This window comes from Mus pahari, chromosome 20 (assembly GCF_900095145.1).
Source record: "Mus pahari chromosome 20, PAHARI_EIJ_v1.1, whole genome shotgun sequence".
Lineage (NCBI taxonomy): Eukaryota > Metazoa > Chordata > Mammalia > Rodentia > Muridae > Mus > Mus pahari.
Window position 1 is genome coordinate 42994343 of NC_034609.1, and position 12003 is coordinate 43006345.

Below are 12003 nucleotides of genomic sequence, written 5' to 3' on the forward strand. Positions count from 1 at the left end.
GTCAGCCTGGTCTACAGAGTGAGTTCCAGGCCAGCCAGGACTACACAGAGAAACCCTCCCTGTCTTGAAAAACCAATAAATAAATAAATAAATAAATAAATAAATAAATAAAGGGGGGGCTACTGAGAAAGAACAAGGCCACTACAGCTGTAACTTCACCATTTGAAAGATGGTCACACAAGAATCAGGAATTCGAGGCCATTCTCCTATATCCAAAGTTTGAGGCTAGCCTGAGCTACCCGAGGCTCCTGAAGAAGGAAAGCCCTGACTGCCCCACCTAGGGTCCAGAGGCGCCGTCACCGAATGCGGACAGCCACACACGTACACGAGGCAGACACCCCAACTCATGTTTTCTTGAAAAACACATTTACTTCTGTAAACTGTCGGAATGCCAGAGATGGTGGTCACAGCCCAGCCTCGTGCAGCATTCTCCCCCCCCCCCCCAATAGTAAGAGCGAGGAGGGGGAAAGAACCGTCCTCACGTGCGCTCGAGGAGCCAAGCCCGCCTCAGCTGCCTCCATAAGCAAACAAAGCCATCTTTGGAATTTGCAGACTAAGATTCCAACCGTCGTTGCCTTCCGGGTGCCCCGAGGCCTGTGCCAGCCTCCCTGTTTGCAGGGGACCTTTCCATCCTTGTCACCCTGGAGGCCCTGAGGTTGACCCTGAACTTCCCCCCTCCCCCCACAGCCAGACTCAGACCTCTCAGGCTTCAGAAGGGCTTCGCCAAAAAAGGGTAGTTTAGACCACGTGGCAGAGCCACTGCCAGGCAAGATTTAAGGCAAATTTGTCACTTCACACTCGGTCCACGTCAGACCTAAACCTGTGACTGCCAAGCAGCGTCTACCAGAAGGGACAGCTCAGGCCACTCTGAACAGGACAGGGGTGAGGCCTGGAGCCACATCTATGGGCTCTGAGGAGCATGCGCGCTCATGCGAGCTCATGAAGGCTGTAGGGTGTGCACAGCTCCTGGCACTGGTGGCCGGCGTAGGGCTAGCAGGAAACAGCCAGGGCAAGCTGGGGTGGCACCCGGCCAGACCTCAGCAACTCAAGGCCAGGGTAGCTTAGACTAGGCAGGCCACAGTGACGGCAGGGGTAAATGCCAGGTCAAGGGCCAGTGACAGAGAGGCATCTGGGATCGGATGGTATGCATGACCCTGGCACCAAAATGACTTTTCTTTAAAACAAAAAGGGGGGGCGGGTCTCAAAGAATGATGCTGGGTGAGCTTGAGAGGGGCTACAGGGGAAAGGGGGAGGGGGGAGGGTTGGACACACTGGTGGCGCTGGTGCCTCTCATGGCTTCTCCTCCCTGGTGGGCTGGTGAGGCGGCAGTCTCCTCCTTGGTGGAGCAGGCAGATGGCTCTGGGCTGTGGGGCTGCAGCTACTCTGACTGAGCATCGTAATTGGCCCCCCCAGCCTTCTTCAGCTCGCTCCTGATGAAGTCTTCCTCTAGCTCCTTCCGGTCGCTGATCACAAACTCCTTTGCAAAATTCTGCAAGGACAAAGAAGAGCTCAGAGTCTCTGTGAGGGAGGAGGTGGGGGGCAGGTCTAGGGTTGCCCAGGCAACGCAGCAGGAAGCCCTGGCACCCCAGACACTCCTAGTAGATTGCAATGGAAAAAATGCCAATAGAGCCAGTGCCAGAAGCCCAGATCTCGGGGTGGAGATGTCACAGCCTCCAGTCCACGGGCTGGACTGGAGCACGACCCCCGGACTATCTTCCCTTGGCTGTGTTACCTTGGGCAAGTCCCTTTTCACTGTCAAATTCATCTGTGAAAACCTGCCAGCAGACGTGTGAGGTAGGAAAATGGATGGGGAGCTGGCCAACGTTTAACTCCAGAAGAGGGGCAGAGGGGATGAACTGTGCAATGAGACCCTATCTCGTAAGATTACAGGAGGGAGCACACAGAAGGAAGGAGGCTCTGGCTGATGGCTACACTTATCACACCTGTGACTGCCGTACCTGGGGTTGGGAGAAGCTGGCTCTCACAGGCCAGCTCAGCCATTACTAGGCCAGAGTTACCAGCCGGTACCCTGGCCTTCCCAGCCTCGTTGAGTTTTAGGCAGGTGTGCGGGGGAATTAGTGGCGTTCATTCCAGCTACCGTTGGGAAACGCACCGCTATTGTAGTCACTTCTTAGGACTCAAGGCTTTGATCAGATGACCCAAGGGCCTGGCCCACGTGAGAACGTGAAGCAGGGGGTATCTTATCAGGCAACACTGAGCCGTGAGAATTGCGTCATTTTATATGCGGATTATGAGGCACAATAAAAACCAAGAAAATCTCAAGTAAAGACAAAGAGAGCTGCAGGAAGCACAGGAGTCCGAAGGTTGGGAAATTATCCACATAAAAGAGCCGAGGGTGGTATGCATACCTGTAAAGCCAGCACTGGGGAGGTGGAGGCAGGAGGCGTGGGAGTTCACAGCCAGCCTCGGATAATAGAAGTTCAAGGCCAACAAAGCCTGTATGGTAAGAGGCACAGGCACACACACACACACACACACACACACACAGAGGCATGCCCCTCAACACTGCACATCGTACTCCCACACCTGCACCAGTCCTAGGGAAGGAGTCCACGCCCTAGTCTTGCTTAGGCAAGCACTCTACCACTGAGCAACCACCCCAGGCCTATGACACCATAATCGGTACACACACACACACACACACACACACACACACACACACACACTGTGCTGTGGTACTGAGACCAAGCTACAGTGTCAAAATATGGAAAACTGCAACTATGAGACTCTTCCTGAGAGAAATGAATTCACCCGGGCACAGACGCGCATGCCCAGACTCCACAGCTGCGTGATTCACCCCAAACAGCCAAGCACCCCAGGTAGCCACCAGATGACATGAGAGGGCAAAGCGTACCCTCAATGCATGGACGTCCCAAATGGTGAAGCATTAATTAGTCATCAATGAAATTCTAATGCCCGATGCAACGTGGGCGAACGAGTCCCTGAACATGAGCAAAAACAGACAGACATGAAGAGCCACCCACTGTCTGGTTCCTCCAGCAGGAAATGTCCAAAAAAGGCAAATCCACAGAGAAAGCAGACCAGAGGTGACCAGGGGTGGGAGACAAAACAGGAAACGACAGATGTCATCTAAAACTGATCGTGGTAAAACTGGACAGCTCCTGGAGGTGACTGCAAGCCAGCAAGGGTCAGACAACCAGCGCTCTCTGCCCCATGCCAGCCCAATAGCAGCTTTTCAGATTCCAAAAGATACCTGGAGGTGGTGGCGCACGCCTTTAGTCCCAGAACTCAGGAGGCAAAGGCCGGTGGCTCTCTGGGATTCGAGGCCAGCCTGGTCTACAGAGCGAGTTCCAGGACAGCCAAGGCTACACAGAGAAACCCTGCCTCGGAAAAAAAAAAAAAAACAACAAAAAAAAAGAAAAGAAAAGAAAAGAAAAGAAAAGAGAGAGAAAAGAGAGAGAAAAGAGGAGCAAAATGCTTTGGAACTAGGAAGAGGTGGTTAAAGTGCTTAATATTACATGAAATGGATTTCACATCAATAAAAAACAAAATCGGCAAAGTTGCCCTAGCAGCAGAAAGATCAAGTTCTTGGCTTCCTAGATGCCATGAGCAAGGCCACCAAGACATGGCAGGATATGGAGGAGGGGTTAATATTTGCCAAGAGAGACAGCCTCACACAATCTGACTGAACCCACCTTCGATACATTAGCCTTTTATCCGGTTAAGATAAGGCCCTGGGGGCAGAGCTGAGACAACCTTATGCGGCCCCAAATGCAAAGACCCTTCCAGCAGCCCCAGGGCCAGCACTGCTGCGTTTATTCATGTGACCCAGACCATGGCGGGCAGTGGACCCCGGACAGAAAAGAGAATAGAGAGCCGACCTGTGTCTCAACTCCCAGGCCAGCGGCACGGGGGAGGGGCGCGGGTGCCCCAGCAAGGAAGTCATGGGGTAAGAAACCTAAGAGGAAGTTCAAAGTCCTCTGCTTGTTTGACAGCCATATATGGCAATGTAAAGAAGAACCTCAAGTCTGGGTCAGGAACAAGAGTTTAGGAAGACAAGATAAGGACAAAGAAATCTAAAGGGAAGTGCTAAGGGCTGAGTGCAGTTCCAGCTAAAACCACGAGAGCTGGGCCGTGGTCACACTACCACCAGGCCGTGTGGGATGCAAGCCCAGAGCACAGGAGACTGACTGCCCACGAGTCTGAAGCCAGTTTGTGTTACACAGCAGAAACCGTCTCAACAAAACAAACAGAGGCTGTGCACATGGCTCAGCTAGCAGAGGGCGTGCCTAGCGTGCACGGAGCCCTGGGTTCAAGCCCCAGCACTTCATAAACCAGGCATGTTGGCGCAGGCCTGTAATCCCAGAGAGAAATGGGTCAGAAATTCGAGACTGGGTGGGGAGATGGCTCAGACGGTAATGTCTCACAGCCTGATGATCTCAGACCCCCCCCCACACACACACACACACCGTGAAAGGAGAGGCCAGCCCCTGCATGCTGTCCTGGCTCTGCAGGCTGCGGTGGTGTGCATAAATCCCCACACAAAGTTAGTACATGTGACACCATCTCAAAAAGGAGATCAGACTAGTGGACAGTACAGAGCAAGAACTATAAATAGGCAAAATCGTCTCCACTCTACCAGAGATACACCTCACATGTGCACACATATTCACTGTCCCAAACTAAAAACAAAACAAAAAAAAAACAAAAAACCCTCAAACCTTGAGGCACGTTTAAAACCAATTAGCCATGAAGCGAATGCTTCCAAGTCTCCAAAGTTGACAGAACAGCCACGTGTGGGGTCAGCCACACTGAACATCCTCTCTGTTGCCACAGAAGACAACTTCGCCTGCAGGTATGTTTTTATGGTTGCTGCCTGCAGAGGCCAGAGACGGGTCCTCTGGGACTGTTACTGTAGGAAGGCAGTATGGGGGTGCGGATCACATTTTCCAGCCTCCCCACCTCACCCCCAGGTCACGATCTTCCACTCCTGCTGTTCTGGGGAACCCCAGAGTTGGAAGGCAGAACCAAGAGTCCCGCATCTACAGTTGAGCAATTTTCCCTCCAAGTGGCCAAGGCAGGCAGCTAGCATTTCTGAGGCCACTGGAACCCAAGCCATACTGTGGTACCGAGACAGAGCCTGGGTCTATGCTACAGGCTGATGTCTCATCAACAATCAGACTGCGGCCTCGCCTGCCATGAGCCTGGCTCGGGGCTGATGAATCTGGCTCTGTTCTCCTCACCCCACAAGAGACCACACTGCCCAGCTGAAGTCAGAGGTGTGTGCAGATGCGAGAGGAGGCACTTCGTCTCCATCTGCAGACTCACATCCCCCCCAGCAGGAATATGGCAAAGACTAGGAAATCACTCCTACCCTTCGGTCCACAGTGAGGACTCTGACGCTTCATGTGGCTGGACCAATGGCAGTTACTCCTAGTCTTTAGCTATCACCTATCCTCATACCCAACCCCACTCCAGGAACCTTCCAGATCTCCCCATACCTCCTATGATCCAGCCCTTCCCTATACATCCTTCTAAATGATCCAAACCCGCTATGGGCTCGGGTGACCTATGGACAGCCCAGGAGACAACGTTGAGGGGTCCTCCTTCCTGCTATTCCAAGGGCAGTCCCTTCCCATCTGGGAAATTGGAAGAGGCAGCTCTGGCGGGCAAACAGGCCACCGCCCCAACAAAAGGCTTGACACAAGTGGTATGCGCTTCCCATCTACGGTATGAATACTACAAACCGTCCCAAAATACATGGTTTGGCAGGCACTGTGCTGGCTAGTTTTATGTCACCTTGACACAGCTAGAGTCATCTGAGAGGAGGGAACCTCAATTGAGAAAGTTAAGATCGGCCTTTAGGGAAGCCTGCAGGACATTTTCTTAGTGTTTGATGGGGAAGGGCTCAACCCATCGTGTGTGATACAAGCTCCTGGGTTCTATAAGAAACGGGCTGAGCAAGCCACAAGGAACATGCCAGACAGCAGCACCCCTCCGTGGGCTCAACACCAGCTCCTGCCTCCAGGTTCCTGCTGCGTTTGACTTCCTGTCCTGACTTCCTTCAGTGATGAGCTACGATGTGGAAGAGTAAGGCAAACAAACCCGCTCCTCCTCAACTTGACTTTTTTAAAAAATATTTATTTATTTTATGTGAGTACACGGTCGCGGTCTTCAGACACACCAGAAGAGGGCATCAGATCCCATTACAGATGGTTGTGAGCCACCATGTGGTTGCTGGGAATTGAACTCAGGACCTCTGGAAAAGTAGTCAGTGCGCTTAACTGCTGAGCCATCTCCCCAGCCCTCAACTTGATTTTTGATCATGGTGTTCCATCACAGTAACGGAAACCCTAAGGCAGGTACCAACCTCAAGACCTACTTGAAGTGATCCCTTGCCCTCCGCCTCCATTTCTACTGAGCAGTCAGCTTCAGACCCGAGGGCGCCACTGGAGAGTTCCCAGTGCCACCGGGGAGTCGCCTTCCAGGTATGTAAGTGAAAAGGGGCAGAAACCAAGCGACATCAGCGGACAGCTAAAGCCTGGCCCAGGAGCAACACCAAGATCAGAAAGAGCAAGGAGCTTTTCATCTGTATCCCTGTACCAACAGGCCACCTCCCGTCACTCTCACCTCTACATGCATGGGAGCGTGCGTGCACACACACACAGGCGCAGACGCACACACACCATGCATGCACACACATGCAATATACACATATGCACGCATACACACACACACACGTATGTATGCATACACACATAAGCCTGTTTGCAGGGCCAGATTAAGATACGTATAAATATTCTCTTATCCTTGACTTAAAATTGTTTCTCCCCCTTTTCAGACAGGTCCTCATGAAACCCAGGCTAGCTTTAAATCTGCTGGTAGCCAAGGATGACCCTAAACTTCCGATCTTCCACCTCTCTGGTGCTGTGACTACAGGTGTCTGCTACAAAGCCTGGCTTACATGGTACTGGGGACCCCCTGAGAAATACTCCTAACCGTGAGCTCTTTTCTGAAGGTTCCCCGACTGCATGGCTTAAACCCAATTTTCTTGCTAAAACGGGCTGGGGATGGGGTTTAGTCTAAGCTGCCCCATGCTCTCCAGCAGCCTGGCCCTCCAGAGTTTCCGTTCCTCCTCTGCAAACAGGAACAGAAACAGTCTCACATGCCGGGGCTGTAATGAGGGCTTTGGAGCCTGCAAAGAGCCTGCACACTCGGGGTGTGCCCAGCACTGGGCAAGTGCTGACTGGCCCTCAGCCGATTTGTAAGTGTAAGGGAGCTTTCCCTTCAGCCTCAAGACTGCAGGGAAGCTTAGGGTTCAATGTCGGGGGCCCTTTCCTCATCCCCAGTGTTCATTTGCAAAGAGGGACAGCCCCAGGGCTTCCTGGGTAAACTTGGAAGATGCTGGCTATATCTACCCACCCAACAGCAACATCCAAAGCTTGGATTGGAGAGCAGTAGAGAAGGAGAAAACCTTCCAGAGAAGAGAGGCGGCTTCCTCTACACCCAAAGACAAGAGAAGCAACGCCCCTCACTGAGCCCCCAAACCTGCGCTGGCTTAACACTCACTGTGGCAATCACTAGCCTATACTATACACCAAGAGGCCAAATTCCAGTGTTGTGACTCTTTCTAAGAGTCAAGGAGCAGAGGCCCTGAAAGCAGCATTCAGCGGCTCCCCAGTCCTATGAAAGAGGAGAGGGAGGGCAAAGGGTCCTCCAGACAGATCCACACCAGTCACCCAAGGGTCCTGCCTAAGTCCCTGGAGCACGGAGACAAAGCCCCACCATGGACACCAGAATCCATGGGCAACCAACACAGGATCACAGCATGGTTCCATGTTAAGGCTCCGTGCTTGCTTTGGGCTCATCTGGCACCCAGGAAAATGTCCTCCGTGCAGGGTGTAGACTCTCTCCCACACATGTGAGCTAAGGCACAGGGGACAAGACATCTGCTGGTAACAATCAAGTGCTTTTCCCCAAGTGGAATTCCCCACGAATTTTAAGCCAAAGACCTCCGAGTGCTGAATAAAATCAATCAGCACCCAGCAGCCCTTCTTGCCAGGAAAAAGGGCAGCCTTGCAGGAGGCTGAGCAGAAAGAAACAGAAGTGCCAGGCTAGCCCTCCCACCCCCTCTGTGACCTCCTACACCTATTCAGTGTCTGAAAACCCGACCAGCAAGGTATAATTTACTCAAAAAGACCAGGTTCTTACAGCAGGCATGACTCATCGAAAGAGGATGAAGGAAACAAACGGATCGGCAGGCCAAGCGGCTGACACATTTGGATACGAAGGTGCAAGTCACCTTCCTACTCGCAGAGAAAACCAAGGGCACACACAGGCGGGCACATCGTCATGTACCAGGAACAGAATGTAAGCCGACAGATGTCCCAAGATCCTGTTGTGAGCCAGCCCTGAGCAGCTTATCCCATACTGTTCCTCTTCACATAGGGGAAAGTGCTTGGGACCGGCTTCTCTGCCTCCTAAACATTCGCCAAAGGCCTGACCCTGCCTGACCTGACCTGACCTGACCTCTGACTCTATCTAGTTCTGAGAGAGCAAAGGAGTAGAACTGTACTCCACTCTCTACGCCTGTGTCCATGGCAGACATCACAAATCAACTGTCGCACCTCTGTCAAGATTCAACCTTAGAATCCTTAACCCAGAGCTCCAAGCAGCCCCTACCTCTGGGTCAGCTGACAAATCCAGGCTGAATCCTTAACTTCTGCCTAATCAAAGCTGCCCGTGGCTGGGGAACCAGCCACACAGGGAACACTCACCCTTCATGTAGGAGACCTTAGGTTTAATCTCCAGAAAGAGAAAGAGAAAAAAAAAAAAAAAAAAGGCATAGACTTTCTTGTTCCTAGCCACATGCATGTTTGGGAGTTCCCTCCAAAGAATCAGTAAACAGAATTGTTTTAAAATGACAACATTTAGCCTCAAAGATGTTCCCTCTCAGCACATACCAGGATGTGTCCTTAATTCAACAAAAAAATCGAATACGTAAGTAAACAGGGGCTTGCTTAGTTGGTAGAGCGTTTGCCTCGTATATACAAAGCCCTGGGGTCCACCCCAGCACTGTATAAACAGGGCACAGCGCTGCACACCTACCATCTGGACACTTAGGGGTTGTAGGCAGGGATTTCAGGGGTTCAAGGTCACCTCAGCTACATATGGTGAGTTCGAGACACATCTGGGTAACACAAGACCCTCTCAAGAGGAAGGAACTAGGTATGTATAGCGGCACACTCACCCTATACGGCATCTCATTTCTTACTTCCCTGCTTCTGTGTGTTAAACTGGCATCCCATTGCTCAGATGGGGAAACAGAGATCCAGGGGTGGGGGTGTGAGGGACCAGAGACATGAAGATCTGTGTGAGCTCCTAACCAAGGGGGGCTGGGGTCTACACGAGAAAGACTGCACACGACCAGCATTAGACTCATGTCTGTGGTGGGCACTCGCCAAACAGTGCCTGGCTGCTGTGACCAGGGGCCACACACGCAAACTGTGTGTGGTGTAGGTCCGCTCTGAAAGGGACTGTAAAGAGACAAATCACCAGAAGACAGAAGAATGGAGAGGTGCCAGAGAAGGGGTGGGCAAAGTCCCCCAGAACACACGTCCGAGGCCATCACAGGGAGGTCTCACACCTTCAGTCTGGCACGGCGGGGGTATTCCACGGTTCTGTGCTGGGCCTGGCTGCTAGATACCTCGAAAGCATCACACCCAGGCAGGCTGGCCATGGGCTGCAAGTGGGTCTGGAGTCTGGTGAGGGTCGGCAAGCCACAGCTAGTCACAGAATGGCCAGCTGGTTGAAGCAGCTCAGTTTATGTGGGGCCTCTCCCTGAACAAAGCCAGACTCTCTCCCCGGCTTAAAGCCTTCCCAGGCTCCCCTCTATGTTCTGGATGAAACCCCATCTTCAAAACAGTCTCCCTTGGGCAAGTAAGATGGCTCAGCAGACATAGGAGCTTGTTGCTACCTGTAACTGGATTTCGACCCGAAACCCCAGGAAAGAATGAGACCCGATGACATTGTTCTCTGACCTCCATATGCACGCCCCACACACGCGTTGTGCACATGTACGTAATATTTTAAACTCAATAATAAATGAATACACACACATAGATATAGATATAGATATAGATATAGATATAGATATAGATATAGATATAGATATATATGCATGTGAGTTAGAGCATTTTGCGAGGCCTGCCTGATCTGCTCTGACGCGAGGCAGCTTGCCATGGCACCGGGTAGTCTCCCCTGCTGTCCACCACATTGTCCTCAGAAGCCTGCAGAGGCACCAGAACAAAGAGCGGGTGTGCTCTCCCAGGCACAACAATGTGGCAAGGCAACCTCGGCCAGGAGAGCTGTCTGCTCAGCACATTCCCCAACTCGGGGCAGTGTCCTTAGAACAGCCCAGCTCCCTGCAGCCCTGTGGTTGGTTGGTGGAGAAAGGGACATCTGTCCGGTTTTCCCAGCCGTGGACAGGGCTCAGCTCAGAACACAGACCATTCTGACTCCCAGTTCCAGGCAGGCCTCAATCCCTAATCCTCCTGCCTCCACACGCAGGTGCTAGGGTTACAGGTGTGTACCCCCACCTGCCTAAGAATCCCAGCTCCTCATTTGAGTGACCCCCAGCATACCTCACCTCCCAGCAGGGCTCTGAATGGGAACTGAATCGTAGCTGCAAATCATAACACCCACTCCTGTCCCAAGTTGGCGATTGGGGGTCTTTTACGGAACTGATTACCACAGAGATAGCGGGTCACTCTCTTCTGGGGTCCTGACCTTGATGGATCACCAAAGCCTGGAGATTCCTTCTGCTGGGCAGAGGGTGGCCAAATCCAGAGAGAAACAGAACCAGGAGAGGACAGGAAGCCGACTGGAGCCTGGATCCAGCCATGAGTCTCTGATGTCCTCACCCTGCTCTGGAGAAAGCTGGCCGATTCAACTTCTCTGAGCCTGCAAATCCACAGCCAGGAACTAGTATTCCCACCGCGAAGGCTGCACCAGAGAACCCAGTCCCTGAGTCACCCTACTCGTGGGTCAGCTTGGCCACCACAGCCAGTGCTAGGCTCACAGAAAGCCCCGGGTGGGGACTGCAGCTCGGTGGCAGAGTGCATACCCAAGGCCCTGGGTTGGAGCCTCGGCACAGCAAAAATCACAAGCGTGTAATAAGCAACTAGATGAACGGTCTAGCCACAGCTGGTAGCTCACTTGTTAGCGCTCGAAAAACAGAGGCAGGAGAATCACCCTAAGTTTTAAGGTCAGGCTGGGCTACCCTATCTCAACAAAATTAAATTAGAGTAAGATATAGGGGTAGAGACAGCCAATGGCTCAGCGGGTAAAGGTGCTGGCAGTGCAAGCCTAGTGACTTGAATTTGCCCCTGGACGCCAAAGAAAGATGAGAGGAGAGAAGTGACTTTAAAATGTTATCCATGTGTTCTCAGTGATGTACACACACACATACATACACACATACACACACACACACACACACACACACACACTACACATGCACACGAGACAGAATTAAATAAAAACCTACTTCCAATCCGGTTAAGCTGACTACCATGCTTGTAAGCCCTGGAACTCCTCCTAGGCTTTCTACAGAGGCCACCGGATAGGGGGCCGTAAAGAGCTTGGGAACGGGGCTCAGCTCGACCCTCGGAACTCAAAGGAAAAAGAAGAAGCTGGATACGGTCAGCCTCCACCTTCAATCCCAGAACGCAGGAGGCAGAGACAGGGGCATCTCTGTGAGTTCCAGGTTAGTCTGGTCTACAGAGTTAGTTCCAGGAAGAAGCCAGAGCTACACAACCGAGAGACCCTGTCTTGCAAGCTAGATTCATGACAGCTTGACACAAGCTAGGGTCATCAGAGATGAGGGAGCCTTAACCGAGAAAATGCCTCTAAGGAGATCGGGCTGGGACTGGTGAGATGGCTCAGTGGGTAAGAGCACCCGACTGCTCTTCCGAAGGTCCGGAGTTCAAATCCCAGCAACCACATGGTGGCTCACAACCA

General features: G+C 52.3%; 1 protein-coding gene across 1 annotated transcript in view; it reads right to left on the reverse strand.

Annotated features, from left to right (window-relative positions):
• Positions 1–349: 349 nt before the first annotated feature.
• The window catches only part of Cotl1 (coactosin like F-actin binding protein 1), a 31656-nt gene continuing 20002 nt past the window's right edge, over positions 350–12003 (reverse strand). The window contains exon 4 of the mRNA XM_021220275.1: positions 350–1489. Within this exon, the coding sequence (XP_021075934.1) occupies positions 1379–1489 (111 nt within the window). The 3' untranslated portion in view covers positions 350–1378. The remainder of the gene's footprint in view (positions 1490–12003) is intronic.